Source organism: Tamandua tetradactyla, chromosome 6 (assembly GCF_023851605.1).
Source record: "Tamandua tetradactyla isolate mTamTet1 chromosome 6, mTamTet1.pri, whole genome shotgun sequence".
NCBI lineage: Eukaryota > Metazoa > Chordata > Mammalia > Pilosa > Myrmecophagidae > Tamandua > Tamandua tetradactyla.
This window is the reverse complement of record NC_135332.1, coordinates 71,050,828-71,078,646: the sequence shown is the minus strand read 5'-3', so window position 1 is coordinate 71,078,646 and position 27,819 is coordinate 71,050,828. Positions and strand designations below refer to the sequence as shown.

The following is a 27,819-nucleotide window of genomic DNA, read 5'->3' as shown; positions in this document are numbered from 1 at the left end:
TTAGGGTAAGTGGGCGAGGGCCTGCTTTACTCTTAGGTGGGCCTTCCAAATATTAAAGATGGTGGGCTTCACCTTGGGCACCAGCTCCTCCATGCTAGCTGCCAGCCCACCAGAGTTAGTTCAGTTCTTCTGTTTTTGCCATGGGATCAATACATATTCAGAATCTTTGTGTGCCAGGCATTGAGCTTGGTGCCCCCAACGTAACAGTGAACGTGGCATACGAATTGTCTGCCCTTGTGGAGTTTACATTTCAGAAGGTAGAGGCACTCTTCCTGCCCTGTTCCGTTCTGGGTGTTTGCTGAAATCTCTCCTGCTGATGGCCCCTCTTCTCCACTCTTTGATATTGTAGGTTTATGCCTTTTTTATTCCTTTGCTATTTTTAAAATAGTGTCTTGGAAGGGAGAAGACTGGAAGCACATTTTGAATTTATAATCCAGCAACTAGATTGTGACCTTCTAGAGAAGGTGTGGAGTGAACATGAACCCAGAATCGTTGGGTGCTTAGATTCAGAAAAGAAAGCAACCACAGAGTGTTTCCAGCTTTGAATGATAGAAGTTGGTTTCTCATGACATACAGCAGTCTTGAGAAGCATGTTTTAAATGAAGTTTTTTATCAACTTCATTATAAAGACCTTGAATTTAGTTTTGCCTCTGCTTGTACTCATTGATGATCTGATTAAGCCAGTTCTGTATCTTCACAATCAAAGCTAGTTGCCCCCACCCCACTCCCGAGGAAATAGCTGTTTTTGTGTATACATAAGGGAAAAAAAGGTGTTGCCTCACATCTCACATTTTCAAAACCTATTATATCAGAATGAATTTGTTTTCTAGAACCCCAGGAAATGAATTTCTTAAATCTATGAAGTCCAGAAAAATGAGAAAACTCCTTTAAGCATGTTTTTCTTTACGATGGGTATTTATCAGTAGAGTGCCTGTTGTTTCTCTAACTGCTTTTTCTCTAACAGAACTAATTTGTTATTTGTCTAAATTGCTCCAGGATTCTTAGTTTAGAGGCTTATAATCTTAGAGCCGCCAGCAGGCCCTGAGCAGCTTGGGTTCGGGAAGAGGATCTGAGATGAATTTAGCTGGAATCTTCAGACGCCTCTTCCGGTCTCCTGGGCGGGAGAAGTGTTTTCCAAACTCCAAGTCTCAGTGCGTTAGGTAGGCTGTGAGATCGGTTTAGTGGGCCACACCCAGAAAGGGAACTGATCGAAAGTATCAGTGCACGTTACATGACGATAGTATTATTTTTGTACTTTTGTGAATGGGAGGATTGTGTCAAGATGTAAAATGCACTTCTTATCAGTCTTGGAGAAGTTTAAAAGATATTTTCTTGAGAAGGCCGGGGAAAAGCTGGAAGAATTAGCTCTTCTAATTCAAGGGTTCAGCTGATGAACCCTTGCTGTAGGCTTAATTGTGGCCTGTTGTTCCTACTCTTTTGTTTCCTGATGTGATTTCTATAAAATATTTGTAGGAAAGTAAATACTTTCTGAATGTAGTAGATTATTTCAGTGCCACAGGCAAAAAGAGAGTCTGTCATCCAACTGCACTATTGGACTGGTTGTTTTCAACTCTATGCTATCCAGGAGAAATATAATGCAAGCTATAAGTGCAATTTTATTGTCTTTGCCCCAGTGAAATAAATTAAAATAATACATTTTATTTAACCCAGTATGTCAAGTTACGATTTCAATGTGATCACTATAAAATATTATTAGAAATATTATGTTTTTTTGGGCAAAGTCTGGTGTGTATTTTAAGCTTACAGCACATTCAAACTGGGCTGGTCCCCTGCCAAGCATGTGGTAGCTATATGTGGCCAGCACAGCAGGCAAGTAAGGCAGCCCTCACCCAACAAGGTGGGGCTGCAGACAACGCCCTCCAGCTTCTACTAAAAGCCAGGCAGGGTTCAAGACACTTAATTGATTTTGCTGCACCCCTGTGTGATGGGTGATAGTCTCCCTACTTTACTGTTGATAGACTTGTGGCCCAGAGAGGTTAAGTAATTTGTCCAAAGCGGCCAGATTGACATGTGGTAGGTTGGAGCTAGGATTTGGGGCTGGGCTTACCTGGTTCCGGTACTTGTCCTTCTTGTTGACTGCCTGGCTCCCTGTACCACATTCCGCAGCGTGGTCTGGGTGGGCCTCTGTTCCGAACCTACTTCATGTAGGCGAGGAGGTGAGTTATGAAGGAAGGCACCTGTGCTTCATGGGAGAACGGCCATCCTGGAATTAAATGACTTTGTCCTGATGATAAGAGCTCATTTTAAAACATTATTCAAACCACACAGAAGTTTATAAAGGGGAAATAAAAAAGTCCCTGGAACACCAGTCCCCAGAGTTAAGCACTGTTTTCAGTTTAGTGTATATCCTTCTAGATTTTTATCTCTGTTGTAGCATACAGAGCGCCCCCCCCAACCATGGCACAAATCTGTTCTTGTTGTTTTGCAACGCCCTTCCCCTTGAGGATTCATGGACGTCTTTCCCTGTTGAAGTTGAACTAAATGAACTAGTGCTGTCCCTTTCTGACTGTGTGGGAGCTGAGACCTAGAAATTAAACACTCCTGAAGTCTCCCACCTATAAGTTGTGAAAGTAGCATGACTTTCAGCTATAAATTCATCTTGTTCCATTCATTCAGCCTAATTTAACCATAGGTGGTCTTTTGTGTTTCCTTTCTCTTTTTGTGGTCTCTCAATTTTCAGCTCTTTCTTTATTTGTGGTGAGGAAAAAGCTTTGTTAGTAACATTTCCCTCTTTTTTTTTAGTTCCCAGTGATCTGACTCCAGAGGAGCGTCAAGAACTGGAGAACATCCGACGAAGAAAGCAGGAGCTGCTGGCTGACATACAGGCAGGAGAGCAGCCCAGATGGCTTTACCCATATAAAACAGCAGCGACATATTCCATTTGTGCAAAGTTTGTCCTGTACAAAGCATCTAATCATTATGTTTTCTGACTTGCTCTCACCACATCTCTGAACCGAGTCCGAGCATTGACAACCCCCCTTAGTTTTACAAAGAAATGGAATGTCAGAAGAGACCAAGTGGTCTGTAAGGGCTCACACAGCTATCAGTTATGAGGGCCTCAAACCCTGGGTCCTCAGCTAGTTCTGGCTGTTTTCCAGAGCAGAGCACAGAGGAGGTCAGGAGAGGCAATTAGCACACAGCTGTGGGCTAAGCTGGACACCCTCCCCCACCTCCCCCCCTCCCCACCTCCACCCCATCCCCACCTCCACCCTACCTCCCAAGCCCTGGCCACTCACTAGCTGAAGATTCTAGATGAGATAATTTGACATTTTTGATTTCTAGTTCATCTGTAAGATAAGGATGAAAATAACCTACTTCACAGGTTGCTGCAAAGTTGATATTTATAAAGGACTTAGCATAATATATGGTCCCTTAGAAGATATTTAACTGGTGATAGCTATTTTCTTAATGTTTTTCCAAGTTCCTTTTCAGAACTGCCCGGTTTCATAGGAAATAAGTCACAAAAGTCATTAGTTGGATCATTCTAGCCCTTCTGTAAACATTTGGAAGCTCAGGGGTGAGGTAAGGGAGAGGTATACCCTGTGACCACAAATGGCAAGTGTGGACAGAAAAGACAAGTGTGTACCAGTTATTGGCTTGTGTGTATTTTGATAGTTTGCCCTAATTATTGGATTCCTGTTTCACTGGCAAATACTAGAAGAGCATAGAGGTTGTTTTCCACTCAAGCCTCATTCACCATGACAGTCCATCTGTACTGCGGGTGTGCTTGAGTGGGACAGATTATATAATTATGGTGGAAAGATGTTCAATTTGATTAGACATTTTCTTTGCTATCTACCATGTGGCTAGCAGTGGCCCGGTACAGCTACGGCCAGCTTAGTCTCTTGGCTTCTCCCAGAGTGGTTTCTTTTGTGAGTCTTCTATCATAGTAGTGTTTAGTAAACTGCAAATTTGGCCTACTAGACTATGTTGAGACAGCCATATTTTGATGGGATATACATTTTTTACACAGTGAATATGATGATATATTTTTTTCCAAGACTGTAAACTTGTTGAGGTCAGGACCTGTGTGTCTTTTCACCTTTGTATTCCCTAGAATGCTTACTATTTGGAAGAAACTCAGTAAATATTTGATGAATAAATGAATTTCCCAATTTAGTTTTTTGTATTTTTTTCTTGCTTATTTCATTTTGTTTTTTTTTATTTTGATTTTGGTTTGAGGAAGTGATTTGAGATATCATAGGTTTTCAGTTTGGTCTGCATCTTCTTCTCCTAGTAATTTTGGACTGTTTCTTTTTTAGAGGTTGAAAGATGAGATAGCAGAAGTAGCTAATGAAATTGAGAACCTGGGTTCCACAGAAGAAAGGTGAGTCTGCCCTGTGCCCAGTGGTTTTTATGGTTATACCTTGTAATTGTGCACAGGTGCCCCACTTAAGGAGAAAGTCACTTTTCCATCCTTCTGCTCTTCCCAGAAGTCACATATATAACCAGACCTTTTGACTTCCAGCTATTAGTAGAGACTTCTGAATGTAAGGGCTGTCCCATTGTTTGAAAGGTCAAATTAGATGACCTCAGAAATTCCACAAAGCCTTAAACTTCCCTTACATTTTAGTGTGAATTACTATTTCTTCCCCTTTTTTGTCCACTGTGTCTGTGTTTTTAAGTTTCTGGTTTTGCTTTGTGTAAAAGAAAGCTTAATTCATACTACTAATCTGAGTTCAGAAGGCTGAAGTGTATTCAGTTATGTCTGAGTATAATTGTAAGCTTGTTTGTAAAAGTCTCCTTAATGCTTAAGGGAAAAGAATATGAAAATGAAATCATACTGCAAAAATGACAGCATTTGCAGGGTTTTCATTTTCCTTTTCTTTTAGCTACATCAGTGACTTTGGAAGTTGACTTTTGAATGTGAATTCCCAGACCATTTTCTAACCATTTAATGCAATAAGTGAGCTGTTTCTAATTCACTACATGTCTGTATTTTTCTAAGCCTAAGTCTCTCTATCTGACTTCATAAGACTTTGATTTTATTATTTTAAATTCATGTGGACAGAGCCATTAGGGTTAGTAAAGCTAACTGTTCTATGGAAAATGACCAGCTCATCACTTCCACACTCTGCATTGTCATTTTGATGTTTTAGATTATAGCTTATTTACTTTCCATTGAAAAATATTGATAAATTAAAGTTCATCAAAATTTAAAACTTTTGCTCTTTAAAAGATACTAGACTGATACGGAAAATGGACAGACAAGCCATAGGCTGGGAGTAAATATTTGCAAATACATGTATCTGAGAAAGTACTATAGAGAGCATGCATACAACACAATGATAAAAATACAACTGAAATAAAATCTTGAACGGACACTTTACAGAAGACGCATACATGGGAAAAGATGTGTAATGTCATTAATGATAAGGCAATGCAACTTAAAACCACCATGAAATGTACCCACTAGGATGGTGAAAGTTAGAAAGATAAACAATACCTAACACTGGTGAGTGTTGGTAAAAGTAAAATGATGTAGTCATTTGGGAAATAGCTTGCCCATTTCTATAAAACCATCATGTGATGACTCAGCAATTTACCTCCTTAGATATTTACCCAAAAGAATTGAAGACATGTCCACAGAAAGATTTATCCAAAAATATTTTTAGTTTTCTTTTTTAAGAATAGCCAAAAAGTGCAAATAGCCTAAATGTCTACCACAAAGTGAATGGATGAACAGATTGAGGTATAGTCATACAATAGACTGTTCATTAGTAATACAGAGGAATGAACAGCTAACATCAGCAGCACAGAAGAATCTCAAAAGCATGGCATTTAGTAAACGAAGCCATATGTACAGTGTGCTTCCATTCCTATGAGTTCCGGGACCATAGGAATTCTGTGATTGCCTCCAAGATGGCAGGATGGGGATTGCATGGAAGGGACACAGGGGAACTTACAGGCATGATGAGAGAGAGCTGTGTCAGTCATGGTGGTACAGGGTGTAGGGTGTATGCGCTTGGCAAAGCACATTGAACTGTTCACTTATTATCTCTGCATTTTGTGGAATGTAAATTATATCTACATTTTAAAAACAAAAAACTTTTTTCTGATTATAAAAGTAGTACATGTTAAAAAAAGTAATTATGTTGATTTCAGATAATTGGTAAAATACAAAAAAAATATGAAGAAAATAAATTTCCCATTTTCTTTCATACCATAGATACCATGATTAATATTTTGGTATATTTCCTTCCCAGTATTTTGGTGTCTGCACACAAGTTCAGATCCATCATTTGTTTTTGTTTGGTTGGTTCTCTGCATTTCCACAGAGCACCAAGAAAATATGATACCAGACATGAATGTTAGGCTCCCTAAAATTCTCAGCTAACTAATTTCTGAAGATTTGTAATTCTCAGTTGCATCTGAAGCTGTAAGTCAGGAAGTGTTAATTAGGCTATTAAAAAAAAAACCCTATCCTAAAATTGTTTTCTGGCATTGTAAATCTTGAAAAGAGAATTATTCTGCAGATCCCTGAAAATACACATGTGTAGTTCTCAGACTTAATGTTGGATTTGTTCTTCAAAAAAACAGTATGTTAGCTCTAATTTTTCCACAGGAGCATTGTCATGTTTTTAATCAAAATCCTGATGCCAATATTGTATAGAAATGACCCTAAATACTACTTAAATAGAAATAGTATACTCATATATTCAAGATTTCATATTTTCTCAGTTTTTTAACGATTTCGTTTAGCTAAGGTGATACAGCAGCAGTGGCATAACAGTTTTGTTTTGGTCACTCTGTGGAGGTGCTGACCCCTCAGAGAAATGGCTGCTGAGGCCTAAGCTGAAACAGTGGGTCTTAGTGCTAGACAGATCGAGAAGCCATGTGACGAGCTATTTCCTGACAGAGATCTCGGGGTGTAAGTGTTTCAAGTTAGAGCTCTCTGTACTGTCCTTTGTCATGGCTGCAGGAAATCCCCATAGTTAGGGAACAAACCAAGGCATCGGGTACTAGGAACCATTAGTAGTTCGTGCCTTCTTTCTGTAGGTGCCTCTAAAGTTGATACCCCACTTTTTTTTTTTTAATGTTTTATTGTATAATATAACATATGTACAAAGCAAAAGGAGAAAAAGCATTAATTTTCAAAGCACTCTACAATAAGTAGTTACCGGACAGATCCCTGAGTTTGTCATGGACTACCATACCCAATTGATTTTTTTTTTCAATTTTTATTGATTCAACAATGTACAAGCACATACATTCCTTATTTTTTTAAATAATGTATTTATTTATTTTTAAATTTTTATTGATACAACACCGTACAAGCACATACATTCTTAATATACAAATATTCCATACATGGTGTACATCAGCGGCTCCCAATATCATCACATAGTTGTATATTCACCACCATGATTGGTTTTTGGAACACTTGCATCACTTCAGAAAAAGAAATAAAAAGAAAAACTCATATATACCATACCCCTTAGCCCTCCCTCTCATTGACCACTAGTATTTCCATCTATCCAGTATTTATATTTTTTAATTTTAACATTTATTCCCCCATTATTTATTTATTTTTAGTGCATATGTTTTACTTTGTCCATACCTTAGATAAAAAGGAGCGTCAGACACTGTATGATTGAGAAAAATACAGTCACATTGTGAAAGCTATGTCATTATACAGTCATCTTCAAGAAACATGGCTACTGGAACACAGCTCTACAGTTTCAGGCAGTTCCCTCCAGCCTAATACACCTTAATCTAAAAAGGGATACCCCATTTTTAATAGAAATCATGAACCAGGCTTCTCTCTGTGGCATTTGTTTGGAAATATTTATTGATAAAAGTAAAATTATTAGACAGCCATTTAATTTGTCTTGATTTAGGTCTTACTAATAAATTTTATATATTTATTTTTAACTGTGGTAAAATATACATAACATAAAAATCATTTCCACCATTTTAAGTGGACAGTTCTTTGACATTAAGTACACTGACGATACTGTGCAATTTTCACCACTATTTCCTCACTGTTTTCATCATCTCAAACTAAAATCCATACTCATTTAGTAATTAGTCCTCATTTTCTCTTCTCTCACACTTGGTAAGTACTATTGTGCTTTCTTTCTCTATGAATTTGCTTATTTTAAGTTATTTATATGAGAGAAATCATACAACATTTGTCGTTTTGTGTCTAGCATGTTTCACTCAAGTTTCATCTGTATTATAGCATGTACCAATACCTCATTTCTTTTTACTACTGAATAATATTGCACTGGATGGATATTTCACAGCATGTTTATCTGTTCATCTGTTGATGGAGGCTTGGGTTGCTTCCACCTTGTAGCTGTTATGAATATTGCCTTACTAATATCTGTCCACATCCCTGATTTTAGTTCTTTGCAGTATATACCTAGGTGTGGAATTGCCAAGTCATATGATAATTTTGTTTAACTTTTTGAGGAACCTGCAAACTGTTTTCCACAGTGGCTGCACCATTTTACATTTTTACCAACAATAATGTTTGAAGGTTTTTATTTCTCTGAATCCTTGCCAATACTTGTTATTTTCAGTTTTTGTTTTTTTTCCTATAATAGCCATCCTGGAGGATGTGAAAGTAGTATCACGTTGTAGATTTAATTTACATTTCTTAATGGTAATGATATTAAACATTTTTTATATACTTAGTAGCCATTTGAATCTCTTCTTTGGAGAAATGTCTATTCAAATCCTTGGCCCATTTTTTTTTTAATTTTTAAAATTTATTTATTAATTAAAAAATTAAGAACAAACAAAAACATTAAACATTAACATATAATTCTATTCTACATATATATTCAGTAATTCTCAATATCATCACATAGTTGCATATTCATCATTTCGTAGAACATTTGCATCAATTTAGAAAAAGAAATAAAAAGACAACAGAAAAAGAAATAAAACAATAACAGAGAAAAAAAATTATGCTTACCATATCCCTTACCCCTCACTTTCATTTATCACTGGCAGTTCAAACTAAATTTATTTTAACATTTGTTCCCCCTATTATTTATTTTTATTCCATATGTTCTACTCGTTTCTTGACAAGGTAGATAAAAGGAGCATCAGAGACAAGGTTTTCACAATCACACAGTCACATTGTGACAGCTATACCATTATTCAGTCATCCTCGAGAAACATGGCTACTGGAACACAGCTCTACATTTTCAGGCAGTTCCCTCCATCCTCTCCAGTACATCTTGAATAACAAGATGATAACTACTTAATGCATAAGAATAACAACCTCTCGACTCTGGAATCTCTCAGCCATTGCCACTTTGTCTCATTTCACTCTTCCCCCTTTTGGTCGAGGGCTTCTCAATTCCTTGATGCTGAGTCTCAGCTCATTCTAGGGTTTTTCTCAATCCCTTGACGCTGAGTCTCAGCTCATTCTAGGATTTCTGTCCCAAATTGCCAGGAAGGTCCACACCGTTAGGAGTCATGTCCCACATAGACAGGGGGAGGGTGGTGAGATTGCTTGTTGTGTTGGCTGGAGAAAGAGGCCTTGGCCCATTTTTAAATTGCGTTGTTTATCTTTTTGTTGTTGAGTTGTAGGAGTTCTATATATATTCTGGATATAAACCCTTATCAGATATATGGTTTCCAAGTATTTTCTCCCATTCTGTAGGTTGTCTTTTCACTTCTTGGATAATGCCCTTTAATGCACAAAAGTTTTTAATTTTAAAATCCAGTATATCTGGTGTTTTTTCTTTTATTGCTTTTGCTTTTGGTGTGAAATCTGAAATTCTGTGGCCTACTACAGGTCCTGAAGATATTTCCCTATGATTTCGTGAAAGTGTTTTATAGTATTCGCTCTCATATTTAAATCTTTGATCCATTTAAAAATAATTTTTGTATATGGTGAGAGGTAAGGGTCCACATTCATTCTCTTGCATGTGGATTTTCATTTGTTTAAGCACCATTTGCTGAAGGGGCTATTCTTTGCCCACCGAATGGACTTGGCACCCTTGTTGAAAATCAGTTGGCCATAAATGTGTGGATTTATCTCTGGGCTCTCAATTTTATTCGATTGGTCTGTATGTCTGTCCTTATGTCAGCAACACACTGTTTTAATTGCTATAACTTTATAGAAAGTTTTGAAGTTAGGAAGAGCTTTGTTTTTTTTCTTCATGATTGTTTTGGCTCTTCAGGGCCCTGTATTAGTTAGGGTTCTCTAGAGAAACAGAATCAACAGGGAACACTCACAGATGTAAAATTTATAAAAAGGTCCCACATGACCACGGGAACGTAGAGTCCAAAATCTGCAGGGCAGGCTGTGAAGCCAACGTTTCCAGTGAAGGGGCTGGACGAACTCCACAGGTGAGGCTCGCCAGCCAAAGCAGGAAGAGAGCCTGTCTCTTCTGAATCCTCCTTAAAAGGCTTCCAGTGGTTAGATTAAGCATCACTCATTGCAGAAGACACTCCCCTTAGCTGATTACACATGGAATCAGCTGTGGATGGAGCTGACATCGTCATGATTTAATTCTATAAAATGTCCTCATCACAACAGACAGGCCAGCACTTGCCCAACCAGACAAGCAGGTCCCACCACTTGGCCAAGTTGACACATGAACCTGACCATGATAGGCCCCTTGCAGTTTCATATGAATTTGAGGATCAGCTTTTCCATTTCTGCAAAAAAGACTGCTGGAATTTCTATAGGGGTTACATTGAGTCTGTAAATTACTTTAGTTAGGATTGACATCTTCCCAATATTAAGTCTTCCAATCTATGAATACAGAATGAATGTCTTTCCATTTGTTAAGTTCTTCTTTAATTTTTTTCTGCCATGTTTTGTAGTTTTCAATGAAGTCTTTTATCTCCTTGGTTAAATTTATTCTTTGGTATATTATTTTATTCTTTTAGATGGTATTGTAACTGGGATTTTCTTGATTTCCTCTTCAGATTGTTCATTATTGGTGTACAGAAACCCAACTGATTTCTGAGCATTTATCTTGTATCCCACAACTTTCCTGAATTTATTAGATCGAACAGCTTTCTCGTGGATTGTTTGGTATTTTCTATATATATTATCATGTCATCTGTGAATAGGGATAATCTGACTTCTTCCTTTCCAGTTGAGATGCCTTTTAATTTCTTTTTCTTGCTGACTGCTCTGGCTACAACTTCCAGTACGATGCTGAGCGACAGTCGTGACGGTGGGCATTATTTTGATTCTGATTGTAAGGGGGAAAAGCCTTCAGTCTTGTACCATTGGGAATGATATTTGCGGTGGGTTTTTCATAAATGCCCTTTATCATTTTGAGAAAGTACCCTTCTCTTTGTAGTTTTCTGAGTGTTTTCATCATAAAAGAATGGATTTTGTCACATGCCTCTTTTTGCGTCAATTGAGTAATCATGTGGTGTTTTCCATTCATTCTAATGTGATGTATTACTTTTGTTGATTTTCTTATGTTGAAATATCCTTACATTCCTGGAATAAGTCCAGCTTGGTCACAGTGTATAATCCTTTTGATATACTGTTGGATTCAGTTTGCCTGTATTTTGTTGACAATTTTTGCATCTATATTCATAGATTAAATTGATCTGAAGTTTTCTTTTATTGTGATATCTTTATCTAGCTTTGGTATTGGGGTAAAGCTGGCTTCATAGTATGAGTCAGGAAATAATCCCTCTTCTATTTTTTGCAAGAATTTGAGAAGGTTTGATATTAAATCTTCTTTAAATGTTTAGTGGAATTCAGCAGTGAAACCATCTGGTTCTGGACTTTATTTGTTGAGAAGTTTTTGATTACTGATTTACTCTCTCTATTTTGTTATAGGTCTGTTGAGATTTTCCATTTCTTTTTTTTAATCATGAAATATAATATATATACAAAAAAGCAATACATTTCCTAGTACATTTTAACAAGTAATTATAAAACAGATTTTAAAGTTTGGTATGGATTACAGAGCCACGATTTTTCATTTTTTCTTCTAGCTCCTCCAAGACACTGGAGACCAAAAGAAGTATCAATATATACTCATTTGTTAAATCCTATATTCTCTTTTTTCTTTTTTTTGTGAAAAATAGTATTATACAAAAAAGCAATTGGGTCAATTAGAGCATATTCTCTTCTAAAGCAAAATTCTCCTCTGCCTCTAGAGCTGTAAAACTCGGAACAAGTTATCTGCTGCCAGTATACAAAAGAGGGACAGTTAAAGGATACATATTCCCATTTCCATAGGGAGAAATTGGAAGAAACACAGGTTACTGGACCCATATAGTTCCAAAAACCTGCAGGGCAAATGTCATTAGATTTCAAAGTCTGAGAGTCATTTATCCTCAGGACCTTAAGAAGTCCCTCTTTTTCCAAGGGCCTGCGCAGCAGCCTTCCTCTTTCCAAAAGCTGGTGTGGGATTTGCAACGTTAGGGGACTTTGAGGAGACCACCTTTTTCTCAGCTACACCCTCTCCAAGCATTGAGGCTGCACCTCGGCTCTCTGCCAACTCTGGGGCACAGTCTCAACCCCTCCGGAACAATGGAGTAGCAGCCAGGCTCTCCCCAGTTCCTGGTTTATGTGCTCCACCCTCTCTGAGGCCTGAGGTGGCCCAGCTCTTCCTGGACAATGACGTGGAAGACCAGCCCCTCTGCTTCCAGGGCACACTCCCCCTCTGCATGTGTGAGGGTTGTTCCACTCTCCTGGCCCGAAGTTTCCTGGCTCCAGACCTTAAATCCTTTCTGAATAACTCAATCTCCAGTCCTGGCTTTTTCTGAAATGGCTGGCTGCTTCCATGCTTGCTTAAATCTTCATGTGGGGCCCTATTCATTTGGGTCTCACCTTCTAGAAGCCCAGAATTTTCCTGACCATTAATATCTGTTTTCTTTGTGTCCAAGAATTCACTTCTCAACTTATCTTTTTCCTCTTGTGTTTTACTATAAGCTACAAGGAGAAGCCAGACTGCATTTTCCACATTTATTTTGGAAATTTTCTTCTGCAAAATATCCAAGTTCATCACGCTCAAATTTTGCCTTCCATCTACGAAGAATGCCTTCCTTCCAGTTTTCAATGACACATTCATCATTTCTTTCTAAAGCCTTATCAGAAATATCTTTAGAGTCCATATTTATACCTTCGAAGCAATCCAGACCTTCTTTATAAAATCTTCACAGCTCTTCCAGAATCTTTCCCTAATCCATTTAAAAAGTTGTTCCAGGGCGGGCCGCGGTGGCTCAGCGGGCAAAGTGCTTGCCTGCTATGCCGGAGGACCTCGGTTCGATTCCCGGCCCCAGCCCATGTAACAAAAACGGAGAAACAGAATACAATAAAAAACAAGAAAATGTTTAAAAATGTTTCCCTTTCTTCCTTCCTTCCTTCCTTCTATCCTTCCTTCCTTCTCTCTGTCTTTCCTTTTTAAAAAAAAAAAAAAAAAAAAAAAAAAAGTTGTTCCAGTATTTTGATATTTGCAGACCACAGTAGTACCCTACTTCTCTAGTGCCAAATCTGTGTTAGTTTGCTAGCTGCTGGAATGCAATATACCAGAACTGGAATGGCTTTATAAAGGGCAATTTAATAAGTTACAAGTTTACAGTTCTAAGGCAATGAAAATGCCTAATTAATTGAAGGTCCATGGGTTATGGAAATCTTTGTTAGCTGGGTAGTCATGTGGCTGGCATCTGCCTCTCCAGGTTCTGGCTTGCTTAACATCTCATGGCAACGTCTGCCGGACTCCGAGCATCTCCAAACATCTGCGTCTCTTTTCTCCACATGCCTGCATCTGTGTCAGCTCTGCTGTGAAGATTCTGTTGGCTCCCTGACTTCTCTTGTTTCTTTCGCTTCTATTGCTTCCTTTCCGTTTCTTTTTTGCATCAGATTAGAGAATATGTTTTTAGGAATTCGTTCATTTTATCTAGGTTTTCCAATTTGTTTGCATGTAATCATTCATAGTACCCTCTTATAATCCTCTCTATTTCTCTAAAGTCAGTAGTAATATCCACACTTTTATTCTGATTTTTTTTTTCATGGGCAGCACCTATTCTAATTTTAGTTATTTGTGTCCTCTGTCTGTTTTCTTTGTCAGTCTGGCTGGAGAAATAGTTTATCCAGGCATAGTATTTAGATTAAAAAGGAGGATGTCTAGGTACCTAGTCAGAACCTTCCATTCTAGCTGAAATTAAACTGTAAGTTCCCGTTTTGACTTCTTTTTCTCAGACAGCTGTTTATAGAGGTTTCTTGAACTTATTTCCTGATGTTCTGATGCTTCTCAAAGTTGTTACGTTTCCTTCAAAACCTCTAGAAGCTTAGGAGCACTTTTTTTTCCTGCATGAAGCAGCCAGTGAAGACATTTGTTCCTCAAGGCAATAACATTTTTCTGAATGAAATACTGATCCATGCTACATCATGGAGAAACCTCAAAAACCTTATGCTAAGTGAAAGAAGCCAAGCATAAAATTTCACATATTATATGATTCCATTTATATGAAATATCTAGAAAAGGACCAATTTGCGGAGATAGAAAATACATTAGTGGTTGCCTGGGACTGGGGTCGGAATGATGTTTAAATGGGTGTGAGGAATTTTATTGGAGTGATGAAAATGTTCAAAAATTGGATTATGATGATGGTTGCCCAACTTAGTAAGTTCATTAAAAATCACTGAGTATGTACTTACTTTTACACATTATATGGTATGTTAGCTGTACCTTAATAAAATTTTTAAAAAATCATGTTAAAGAAAAAGAAGAGAAAAGTACCAGTCTTGGGCAGAAAAAGCAAATGAACACAGAGGCAGGATTAGGATTTCAAGTAACCTTTTTATAGTTAAACCCATAGTATGCCTGTTGCTTTCCTGGAGAAATCCTTCAGGAATCATAGTAAGTTAGGGTGCCTGAGGAAATTTTATTAGTCTTTTAATACTTTCCAATTACCTGAAGTACTAAAATAGCTGTGATGGTTGTTTTACAGGAAAAACATGCAGAGGAACAAACAGGTAGCCATGGGCAGGAAAAAATTCAATATGGACCCCAAAAAGGTAAGTAAAAAGAAGCAGCAGAAGCCCAAGGCCTTCAACCCAGAGCTTTCCCACAGTGCTCAGACCCCTAAGATACTTTCCTGAGCCTCACATTTTATGCTGCCATTTCGTAGAGCAAATCTCATATCCTCTTGAGTTATTAGCCCTGGGTCCTAAAATGTGGTTTCTGTGGCCCTTTAGGTCAGCTGGCAAGTATGTACAAGATACCTTGCCCTGCATCCAGTACTCCCACACTGCTTCTTCCCTGCCCTTTCCCGTTGCTTTCTAAGTGCTTCTGGGGTGAGCATCATTGGCACCTTTGTTGTCTTACTCTAGGGAATTCAGTTCTTAATTGAGAATGATCTGCTGAAGAACACTTGTGAAGACATTGCCCAGTTCCTGTATAAAGGTGAAGGACTCAACAAAACAGCCATTGGTGACTACCTGGGGGAGAGGTAAGGCCTCAAAGATACATGCAGAGCAAAGGACGTTAGTCACGAATTACATAAAGAAGCAAACTCCATATTGTCCCAAGTTCTTGAGGAAATTTTTGTCCTAAGGCAGCAGTAGCCACAGTGGTATTGAGGGGAAATGGTTCTAGAGGATATTAGCTGTTATATGTAAGGATATACAGCTGGCTCTGTGGCTTAGGTGGCAAAGTGCCTATCTCGTCTATCTGGGGGTATACAAAGTTAGACAGGGCTCTTCTCTCCTGTGTTTGTGCACGGCCTTTCCTGAGAGACTTGGTCAGAAGTCAGCCTTTCCCAGGCCCGTCTGAACAAGGGACTCTATATGGGGACACTGGCGGGGTGGGGGAGGGGACAGTCTGGGAGTCTCATCATCAGCTTCTGAATTCTGTTTTATCCCCCCTATTTTTAAATTTCTTTTGGTAGAGATGAGTTTAATATACAGGTTCTTCATGCATTTGTGGAGTTACATGAGTTCACTGATCTGAACCTTGTCCAGGCATTACGGTGAGTATGTTTGAGGTAAACACCTGTGAGGCTATGGGAGGCAGGTTTTGAATCATTCAAGTGTTTTCTGAAATTGTCTTTTGTCTATCATATTTGACATTGTATTGAAATTATGTCTTTGGGAATTATTTTCAATATCTTAGAAAGTGTCTTGAGGAAAGCAGTCAATTGGACTATGATTGAAGATGATTAGATACCTAGAGGACTTAAAAAATAATACGTTCTGACATCAAATTATATAAAAAGTCTTCCTTAGGTTTTACATTTTATGTTTTGAAAAATGATACAATCTTAAATTTTGAAGTCATTTCTAATTTCAGTTTTGAAAATCTTTTTTTTTTCTTTTTCACATGGGCAGGCACCGGGAATCGAACCCGGGTCCTTGGGCATGACAGGCAAGCATTCTTACCTGCTGAGCCACCGTGGCCCGCCCAGTTTTGAAAATCTTTTAATTTCCTGCCCTAGAATAGGAAATAGGGAGTTGTGATTTCATTTTACAAAAAGAAGAGTAAATTTTAGTTTGTTTTTTACTAAATATATATTACCTTGTACCTTTTGAGAAAATCATTAAAACTTTTAAAAACATTCTGTATTTTTACTACAATACGTGTAAATAATAACATAACCCTTTTACATTGTTATTTAGATGAAAATACTCCAGAATTAAACTAATGGATCATGAGTCAGAGGCTTTTTCCTTCTTTGATTGAAAGGGATCAATTGTGAATACCTTGATAAGAAGATTTTTCTTTCTTCCTGCCACCCCATCTTGTGTTCTGAAAGTTGGAGCATTATCATAATTCAGGCTTCTATATTAATCAGAGAAGAACCATTCTTTTGAATAAGATAATCTTAGTTTTTCTTTCAGTAACAGTAGTGTAGAACAATAAGTTTGCATGTGTTGAGAGTTACTATAACAGAAGTTCTAAGTTATATAAATTACAGTAATAAAGCAGGTGTCCATTTTTTTAAGAAATGCAATTTTATTGAGATATAGTCACCTACCATATAATCATCCAATGTATCCAGTCAGTGGTTCACAATATCACCATATTGTTGTACATTCATCATCACAATAGATTTTTTAACATTACTCCATAAACAACAAAAATAAGAATAGAAACAAAAATAAAAGTAAAAAGGAACACGCAAAACATTACATACTCCCATCCCGGCCTATCATTTATTTGTTTTTGTCTTTATTGTCTTACTCACCTGTCCATACACTGGGTAAAGGGAGTATCAGTGACAAGGTTTTCACAGTCACACCCTAAAACTAAATTTATACAGTTGTCTTCAAGAATCAAGGCTACTTGTTTACAGTTCAGCAGTTTCAGTCATTTCCCTCTACCTAGTCCAATACACCAAGAACTAAAAAGGGACATCTGTATACTGCATAAGAAAAACCTCCAGAATGACCTCTCAACTCTGAAATCTCTCAGCAACTGAAACTTTATTTTGTTTCATTTCTCATTCCCTTTTTGATCAAGAAGTCTCTCTCATCCCGGGAGTGCTGTCCCATGTTGCCAGGGGGATTTACACCCTAGGGTTGGCAGTGAGTTTACCACTGGAGTTGGCTTAGGGAGAGAAGCCACATCTGAGCAACAAAAGAGGTTCTCTGGGGGTAATTCTTAGGCATAATTATGAGTAGTCTCAGCTTCTACTTTGAAATTTATGAATAAATTTCATAAGGCAAGCCAAAAGATCGAGGGGTTATGTGCCAGGATCATATGGCAACACTGCCCTCCAGAAGGGCTGTGCCATTCTACATCCCTACCAACAGTGGGGTACGTCTCTCCACATTTTTCTCCAGCACTGGTGTCTTTCTGTTTATTTCAAAACAGTTTTATTCACACACCATACAACCCATCCTAAGTATACAGTCAGTGGTTTCTGGTATAGTCACATAGCTATGCATTCACCACCACAACCTATATGAGGACATTTCCACTTCTCCCATAAAGAAAGAAGAAGAGGGGGAAAAATGAAGAATAAAAAATTTTTAAAAAATAAAATAAAAGGAAAACACCACCACCACCAAGAATCCCATACCCCTCCCGTATGTTCCCCTCTTCTCAACTTTTCGCTTTGGTATATTGCCTTTGTTACAATGGAAGCATATTACAGTGTTAACAAATTGTTGACCCTAGTTTGCATTGACTGTGTATTTTCCATATACCATCCCATTTTCAATACCTTGCACTGTTGACATTCATTTGTTCTCTCTCATGTAAAAACATTCTTATGTTTGTACACTTAATCACCATCATTGTCCACTTTAGGTTTCTCTACGTTATACCGTCCTAGTCTTTATTTTCGTCTTTCCTTCTAGTGTCATACATGCCCCTAACCTTCCTCTTTCAACCATACTCCTGTTCAGCTCTGTTCAGTGTTCTTACACTATTGTGTTACCATCAGGTAGTATTGTGCAATCCATTTCTGGATCTTTACAGTCAATCCTGTTGAATATTCTGTACTCCTTCAGCATCAAATGCCCACTCTTTACCCTCTTTCTATCTTCTGAAAACCTGTGTTTTCAACTCTCAAAGTTCACTTATTAATGTTAGTTCATATTAGTGAGAACTATATGTTTATGCTTTTGTTTCTGGCTAATTTCACTCAGCATAATGTCCTCAAGATTCATCCACATTGTTGCATGTATCATGACTTTTATTTTGATTCATGTTATTTTATTTCTCTCTTTTTACCCTTACTAATAGATTTCATTTCTACACTCTTCTGCAGACCTCTCTCTCCCTCTCTTTTAGTATTTTGAATATATCATACCACTGCCTTCTCCTCTCCATGGTTTCTGCTGATAAAACCACACACGTAGTCTTACCGAGCGTCCTTTGTATGTGATGAATTGCTTTTCTCTTGCTGCTTTCAGAATTCTCTCTTCTTTGACAGTTGGCAGTCTGATTAGTAAGTGTCTTGGTGTAGGTCTATGCAGATCTATTTTGTTTGGGGTAAGCTATGTTTCTCGAATCTATAATTTAATGTCTTTTATAAAAGATGGTCAATTTTCAGTGATTATTTCCTCCATTATTCTTTCTGCCCCTTTTCCCTTCTCTTCTTCTGGGACACCCATACCCCATATATTTGTGTGCCTCATGTTGTCATTCAGTTCTCTGAGACCCTGCTCATATTTTTCCATTCTTTTCCGTATCTGTTCTTATGTGTGTAGGATTTCAGATGTTCTGTCCTCTAGTTCACTAATACTTTCTTCTGCCTCTTCAAATCTGCTGTTGTAAGTCTCCATTGTGTTTTTCATCTCTTCTATTGTGCCTTTCATTCCCATCAGTTCTACCATTTGTTTTTTCAAGCTTTTGGGTTCTTCTTTATGGTTGCCCAATGTCTTCTTTATATCCGTCATTTCTTTTGCCATATCTTTCTTGAACTTGATTTGATTTTTTAATTGATTTAGCATGCTTGTCTGAGCATCTTTAATTCTTTTATTTTTTTGGCATAGACAGGCTCTGGAACTCAAACCCATCTTGCCTTCACCTCAGCAGGCGAAAATTCTTGCCACTGAGCTGCCGTTGCTCCGCCCTGTTTGAGCATCTTTAATTAGTTGTTTCAGCTCCTGTATCTCATTTAAAGTGTTAGTTTGTTCCTTTGACTGGGCCATATCTTTGTTTTTCTCAGTATGACTCATAATCTTTTGCTGGTGTCTAGGCATCTGATGTCCATGGTTAGTTTATTCTGAAGGTCTTTTTGCTCTTATACCTAGAGTTTCTTTGTTGGCTGTCTTTGTTCTGTTTTGTTTGGTGTTCAGATCAACTTATTCTAGACCTCTAGTTCTGTTTAACTGATCAGAATTTTTTGACTCTTGTTTTTCTGGTTCTTGCCCTGCCTATATGGAACTTTTAGTTGAGTTCAGATATGATCAACCCCAATCAGATTTTTCCAGGCCAGGCAGGGCCAGGCTCAGGAGGAGGGTATAATCAGTATCCACTTTCCCTGAGGGTGAGACCCAGCAGGTTGTCTGACTTTCCTGTGGAGCCTCTGGACTCTGTGCTTGTTCTGTCCTGCCCAGCATGTGGTGTTTGTCAGCCACAGCTTCCCATGGGCATAGAGTGATGTGAATCCTTTAATCCTTAGCAGCCTCTTGCTGCCAGTGGTGTTATTGAGACTTAGGCTGAGGTGGAAGGTGGGCTTAAGTTGTTTCTGAAGAAGGGCCACCACTTGAGCTGGGCCCTGTCCTCTTGTCTTGGTGAGGATAAGCCCTTTAGGGAATTATCTCCTTCACTTGACTTGTTACTTTGTCTCTCAGACCTATCTTAACTCCACCCTTGCCTGGGTCAGTGCTGGCAATTGAAAATGCCTGAGACTTTCCCTAATAAGCATTCTATGTAGCTTATGAATAAAGTTCATAAACTTTATGAAACAGAGAGAGAGAGAAAAAAAATCCCTTTTCAGAGCCAGTCTCCTCAGCACCCAAGTTTGCCAGTCAAGAGCCAGAGTTGATACCCAGCTCTATGTGACTCTTTTTTCATGGGGCACAGATCTTTGCCAGTATTCTGAGTTTGGCCAACTTCAAAAGCCTCAGTTTTTTTATTGCTTACAGAGATATAGAATTTCCCCAAATACTGTAAGACGCCCTGTATTCACCACACAGGCAGTTCCTGTGGAGTTTCCGGTTACCAGGAGAGGCTCAGAAGATTGACCGGATGATGGAGGCGTTTGCCCAGCGATACTGTCAGTGTAATAATGGCGTGTTTCAGTCCACAGGTAAAGGAGGATCATTAACCCAATTTACAATACCTATTTTACCCTAGATTCTTTTCTTGGCAGTAGATGATTCCTAAAACAAAGAGGCTTAGGTTCCTGCCAAAGAACATTTATTTAAATTCTATTTATAATAGTGAAAAGTTGGAAATAATCCAAAATTCCAACAGTAAAGCAATAGGAATAAAAATTTCGGTACCTCTGAATTACTAAATATACAGCTATTAAAAATCATGTTTGTAAAAGGGTTTTTGGGGGAAATCCTTTTTTTTTTGGAGAGGTTGTAGGTTTGCATAAAAATCATGCATAAGAGAGAATTCCCATATACCACCCTATTAATACCTTGCATTAGTGGTACATTTGTTAGAATTCATGAAAGAACATTTTTATAATTGTGCTACTAACTATAATTTATTGTTTACAATAGATTTCACTGAGTTCTATGTTTGTTTTTTAAAAATTTTTGTTAAAGTAGCATATATACACCCTAACCTTTGAATCACATTCAAATATCTAATTCCGTGCTGATATTTATGGTCACAAGGTTGTGCTCCCCTCACCATGTCCATTACCAGGACTTTAAAAGAAATTATTAACATGAGGAACTACCAATAAGATTAGTGTAAAAAGCAAGATTCAGTGCTATATATCTATCTGTTGTGATTCCACCTTTGTTCTGGTATGTGTCTGTGAGTTACATTTATGATATATTACATGTAGGCACATTTATATAGAGGAAATAAAGCAAAAGAAGTTATTCCTCAGTTGTGGGATTATGGGTAATCTACATTTTCTTTTTGTGTGTTTTTCTGTTTTTAATATTTTCTAGAATGTATACACATCTCCTTTTACAATCTGAGAAGAGTCAACATCTTTAAGTAAAGTGAAGGGTCTACAGTATTTTTTCCCTCCAAGCTCTGATAGCCAATCAGGTAGATGTCAGCACTTAGTGACTGCTGTCAGACTTTGCCTTTAGCTCCCCCCTCAGGATGACTTTCTTCAGGGATGTAGGCGTTTTAGAATAAATCCATGGTATCATTTTTTTTTCTGTAGTTGACAAAGTTATACATGAATACATTTTTGTTATAAAAAATAGACGTAAAAAGTGAAGTTCCTTTCATGTTTTTGTCCCCCAGTTTGACTGTCCTTCCCTCTAATATGCAGTGTTAAGAATTTGGCATGTGTCCTTCTAGCGGTTTATTGAACATCTCTCTAGGGCCATGTGTGTGTATATGCATCAGTCCTTCTGAGGCACGAGGGGCATGGCATGCTCCAGGTGCTGTCTCACGCCATGCCTTTTCCACTTAACAGTGTGCCTTAGAGCAGGTCCAGACATGGGTTTCTTCATATCAAGGCATGTGCATCTATCCCATTCTTTCGAGGACATGGCTTCTATTCTTGATTTCACTTAGCCCCTCTTGCTCTTTGGGGTGGGATGTTTGTGCTCATTACCCATTGTTTTTCTCTTACCTTCAGACACGTGTTACGTCCTCTCCTTTGCCATCATCATGTTGAACACCAGCCTGCACAACCCCAATGTTAAAGATAAGCCCACCGTGGAGAGGTTCATTGCTATGAATCGAGGCATCAACGACGGAGGGGACCTGCCCGAGGAGCTGCTCCGGGTGAGCAAAGCAGCGCTGGCGAGTGCTGCCGGCCGCCACCCATTCATTCGAGAGAGTTCCTGGGAGCAGAGCCATTTTCTAGTAGGGGAGGAAGATGTAGGATTTGTCTAGTGCCTACTCTTAACTCATTTAATTATAGCGATTTCGTTAAGAAATGGTATTGAGGCCCAGCTAAGGAAACTGGCAAGAGAAAGTGGTTTAAAAATCTGAAACTAAAAGCTTGAGTAGAAGTCAAGCTGCTTTCTTTCTCATTTTACCCCTTAGGCATCTCAGCTATTTTATCACTGGATTGTGAGCTGTCTAAAGGCTGAAATTGTCTTTTTGTGCTAGTGTCTAGCAGGGTGCATGGCATATTGTGGGTACAAATGAGTGCTTGTGGAATGAATGCAGAGAAAGGGGGGAGGAAAGATGTTTGTAGAATTGGGGACATGAATGTCATCTTTTATCCCAGAATCTGTATGAGAGCATAAAAAACGAACCTTTTAAAATCCCAGAAGATGATGGGAATGACCTCACCCACACTTTCTTCAATCCAGACCGAGAAGGCTGGCTATTAAAGCTTGGTAAGTGGTTCCCTCCAGGGCAGAGCTTCTACTTGAGTAACTGAAAGAGGCTCGTGTGTGTGCGCACTCAGGTGCATTCCTGACTGGGCTGTGGGAGGTGGGGGTGGTTCCTGGGGTCCTTAGGAAGAGTCTGAGGTGAGCATTCTGTATAACCAAGCCCCACCTCCAGGAAGGAAGTGACCTGCATGGTCACACAGAGGCTACTGGGACAGACTGCATTTAGCTAGCACATTGCCCACGGGTTCACGCTGGTGTTCCGTGGCCAGTTTTGTTTTAAGGCGGTTGCTGTGGGACCTGGTCCTTCCCTCTCCTGGCCCTTGCAGTCGCTGGGTGGGTGAACTGCTGTGTCCATCTCTCTATCTCCCATCACCCGATTTGAACCTGGCACTCCTGCCCCTGCTCCGCGGTGCATCACCACTTCCTTCCGCATCTGGCCCCCACAGTGTGCATGGCAACCTGGAGCCCCGGCTGCAGCTCAGTTCACAGCACTCTTGCTCATTCTCGGGCAGCAGTTTTTTTCCACCCCCCCGCCCTTCCTTTCCAATTCAAATCTGCCACATAATTGATTTTGTCCATTCAGAAAAATAAAAAATTTATCTCTCCTCCCTTTACCAAAAGTAAGCTTATATGACTGATTTGTGGTCATACCTTGTCATGAAGGTGATAGAGGAACCAAAAAGAACAGAAAAATTAGTAAGATTTTCATATGCATTCATGTCTATGTGATTATTTTGTTATCAATTATTTCAGACCAGAGAGAGAGTCCTATTTGTGAACATAATGATGTCATTTTTTGGCCCCTAGGAGAGTTCTTTCCCCTGTGTGCTTGGCCTCTGAGTTTGTGTGGGCTCCCTACTTTAACCGAGGGTGCTCCCTTAGTCCTGTCCTCCTCTCCCAGATGAGTTACTTGCCCTAGTGAGGTGAAAATTAGGACTCTCTTGGCCTGCACAGACACCTGGGAAGCACTAAAATGAAATCTTTGATTATTTGCCAGCTCAGATAATAATAGGATTTATATTTCCTTTTAAAAGCATATCCTAAATCTTTTTTTATACATGGTAATTTAATTTATAAATTCTCCTTAAAGCACCACTTCAGTAATCAGTTTTAAATATCTCAAATTGGCCAACATTTCATATATTAAGTCAGTGGAACCTTTGAAAATATGGTTCTAAAATTTACTAAAATTACCCCCAGGCAACCAGTCTGCTCCACATCCTTGTTGTGAAGCAGACAGAGTTGAAAGGAAACCTAGTGGGAATTTTAAAAAGTGCATCCAACTTGGGGCTTACGTCCCCCTCCATCAGAATTTGTTTAAATGCTAATGCTAAGTGTTAGCTTTGGCAGCCCAGATACTAAAATTAGAACAATGCAAAGCCTGTCTTGGTTCCTGCACCAGGATGATATGTAAATTCATGAGAATTTTTAAAAAGAAGAAATTTATTTAACTAAATATGGGACTAGATTTTAGGTTATTACATTGTTTTTTCTCAACCTCTACCAAACCCTTCTAAACTCTTAATATTGTGTTTTCATCTAGAACACTTAGAATTACCCCCTTTTTGTTTGTGTGCTGCAGAAGACAGGCTCACTACCCTTCTGTAGTTGTATGTATATGTCTGTGTATGCCCATATACGTAAGAAATTGTATTCTTTATATACACATTTTACATATATATCCATGGGTATATGTATGTGCATTCTTACACACACTTTAAAAAGTGATAACCATCTGAGGAAAGACATTTAATTTTCCCTGAAGTAAGCTTTGCTCTTTGTTTTGGATTCTGAATAAAGTAATAAATATTAGCTTAAAAGAGCTGAGTTAACATCTTTGGGGCAAGGTGTTAGTAGTGCCTTAAATCTTGCCCTTACCTAGTGGGCCCATAAGGTACCCCCTACACAGGCCCGCAGTGGCTGGTGCATCATCTCCTGTACAGCCCCTTCCCCAGGCAGACATGAATGTGACTGATACTTTGCACTATGAGATTAAGGAGCCTGGTTTAATTTCTTTGTTTTAATTTTCTTTTCTCCCTCATTTGTATGTTTCCATGATTTTGGCTCTCCTTTTCCTTGCCCCAAACTCCAGGAGGTATGTAATCCCCTCAACCTGCTCGCTCGCTCTGCCCAGGCCACTGTAATTGCTGCAGCGTTTTCTTATTTTGTTATTTTTTCTTATTTTGTTCTTTACTTGCTGGTGGTAGTGTTAATGCTGCTTCTAACTTATTGTACAGTCCCTAGGGAACTGGTCAGGATCCAGGGTTTGGAGCAGTCTTTGTGTTTTACCTTTTAGGAGGAGTGTGTGGTGCATCAGACAGTGGGTATGATGATGTAGAATGATTTAACTTCATTCAATGTGGTAATGTAAGGAAATACAGTTAGAATGGGTTTGTAAAAGCAGAGGAAGCATTCACTGAATTTTCTCTTGGGATCATTGGCCAGGCATTGGCTATTCTTGTTGAATTCACATTCTGTGAATCAACCTGATTTAAAGTAATTTCTAAAGAGTGGAAGAGGAGGAATTATTTTTGATTTCCCAAAGCCATGTGCTTCTGATAAACCATGATCAAAAAGCAAATTAGCAAAATAATTAAATTGGATGTCACATTTGCTTTTGCATGAAATGAGTTGTTATGCCTCAAAATAATGCCAAGTTTGGCATCAAACTTAACGTTTTCTAAAAAGAAAAAAAAATCCAAACTCTACCTAGATTCCTTATATTTAATTTCCTAGGTAACAGGAGGAGGGCATTACAACCTCAGCTCTGTTTTTTATGTTTTGGTTTGTTTTCTACCTCCTCTTTTTCAGCGAGTCATCATTAAACCTACAATTGGCCTCTTACTAGTTATGTTGTTGTTATCTGCTGGTTTTGGGGAAACATGGTTTTTTAGCTCCTCAGTTTTCTGCTTAAGCATCCCTGGAGCAAAGCCAAACTTAAAAAGAACAACTCCAACTCTGAAACTTATTAAAAATGTTTGGGGGCCGTGTTGGGCTGTTCTGAACAGTGAAGGAGATGAAATCTGGCCTCCTGTCTGAGGTGGAGAGGGGGGCAAGAGGAGCCAAGGAGGAGTCCTGGGAGTTCCACAGGGACTGTGCTGGGCGCGCATCGGTCTGTCTGCTTGTCTCACGTCTGTTTCCCTTTCAACCTGGAAGTGCTCCTGGGGGACTGCAGGTTGCTTCATGGTGGAGGTCATTGTGACGCAACAGTTTGTCCAGGGGAAATAACTAAACTTTTGAGATCAGAGGGAGGCTTTTCCAGCCTTGCTTGGTCTCCTGGATTTCCTTCCATCATGTTCCTTTTGGCATCTGACCGTCTCTCCTATGATCTCCCATGTCCCAAGAGTGCATGGGAGGTCAGCATGGGCTGATGCTGCATTGGGTGCTGAGCCCTGTATAGGGGCCAATGGCCCCAGGAGCTGCAAAGCTGAAGCCTTTCAGCACTTTGAAATGGGGGAGGAGATTCCTTTTTAAATAAGAAATTGGCTCCAACTCTAAATATATTCCTTGTCTTCTTGCTCCTCGTTTATTTTAACTCTGCCCAGCCTTTCCTGTTCTCCACATGTCATGTTATCATCTGTTGATGGTTTTTTTTCAGCTCATGCCTCATAACCTTTAGGGACCAGAGGCAAGTGCTCCCATCAGACTTCTGAGTCACTGTGAGAGGGAGCAAGAGTTAATTTGCTTGATATCAGCGAAGGATGAAGGGTGGGTGGGTGGGTGGCCCGGGCTTACTTACGGCAAACTCACTGTCATTGCTTAGGTCTGTGCCATTTAGCATCTTGGCAATTAACGGTCAGTCACTTAACCTTCCCAAGAGTGCAGACCCCCAAGCAAAGCCTTTAAAATGGGCCTGAAGGTCAGAGTCCTCAAAGTTGCTTGTCGGGATCTATGCTGGATGCTGAGGCTCACAACATATTTGCATTGTTCCACATATCATACTCCTTGTAGATTTCTCTGATGTGAGTATGCATGTGTGCCCTGGCAGTGAAATATTTCCTTTAAAATTTCCCTACTTGTATACAGGTATTTGTGACGGAGGGAAGAGAGAAAAAGTTTTGACAGGTCCTTCTAGATTTGCGCCATATGGTCCTTGCTTTTTACGAAGATGGAGATGTGATAAGCTCTGTTAGGCAAAGGAGGCTGTGCTGTCCAGGACAGTAAGAAGTGTTTCTAAAATGCCATGATATCTTGAAATGAGAAAGCTTTAGGAGCAATTCCTGTGTGGTTCATGTTCAGAAAATTTTCCCTTGACTCAATCCTAGTGGAGGAGAAGACATATATGATTTCTAGTCATGTTTCGAGAGCAGGATATGGCTTCATTCATTCAAGTAGATCCCAGATAAGTTTTCCCTTCTTTAGTATCCATCTCAGCATAACTTTTTTTTTAATTATTGAAAAAATATAAAAAGGACAAAGGAAAACCATCTTCAGCTTCAGAGTGAGAAATCCAGAATCAAAAAGGCTCCCAAGGGTGACCTCTCCTTAAAAGTGATTCGTCCCTGATAAAAGAATTCTGCTTTGATTTGGATCCAGGACTCTGGGAGAAGCCTGTAAATCAGGAAGGTGGCATAGAGGGTAAAACTACAGAAATTATAGTTCCACGTTCCAAGAAAACTGGGTTTGATTGTGAAGGGATTAAATGTTCTACTTCCTGTTTACTCCTTCCCACCACCTTCTATCTGTTTAAACACTGCTCCTTAAATGCCCCTGGGCCGGTTGCTGGGTAGCAGCATAGCCCTGGACAAGGATGTTGGCCCTTTCACTCTTTTTTTCCTTTGCCAGTTTCTACCACATATAGGCTTTTTTGCTGGCACTTCTCCATCCAGAGTCAAATTTGCATTGTATTTCATTTTTGCCCCTGGATTTCTCCCTCCCCCACCATCTCATGCTCTCATCCCATGGTCCTGATTTCACCTGCAGGGTGTCACCTAGATCGCTTGCTCTGCTTGTACCACGACTTT

The 27,819-nt window shown here is 39.0% G+C and overlaps 1 protein-coding gene across 6 annotated transcripts in view; it reads left to right on the top strand.

Annotated features, from left to right (window-relative positions):
* The window catches only part of CYTH1 (cytohesin 1), a 108,459-nt gene that overhangs the window by 64,019 nt on the left and 16,621 nt on the right, over positions 1-27,819 (top strand). For 4 of the 6 annotated variants that reach the window (XM_077166130.1, XM_077166134.1, XM_077166132.1 and 1 more), the window contains 8 exons: positions 2,764-2,846; positions 4,284-4,348; positions 14,920-14,986; positions 15,302-15,420; positions 15,859-15,939; positions 20,561-20,673; positions 22,147-22,295; positions 22,747-22,859. In XM_077166130.1, coding sequence (XP_077022245.1) covers positions 2,764-2,846; positions 4,284-4,348; positions 14,920-14,986; positions 15,302-15,420; positions 15,859-15,939; positions 20,561-20,673; positions 22,147-22,295; positions 22,747-22,859 — 790 coding nt within the window. The remainder of the gene's footprint in view (positions 1-2,763; positions 2,847-4,283; positions 4,349-14,919; positions 14,987-15,301; positions 15,421-15,858; positions 15,940-20,560; positions 20,674-22,146; positions 22,296-22,746; positions 22,860-27,819) is intronic. The other 2 variants (XM_077166129.1, XM_077166131.1) reach the window with 1 other exon arrangement.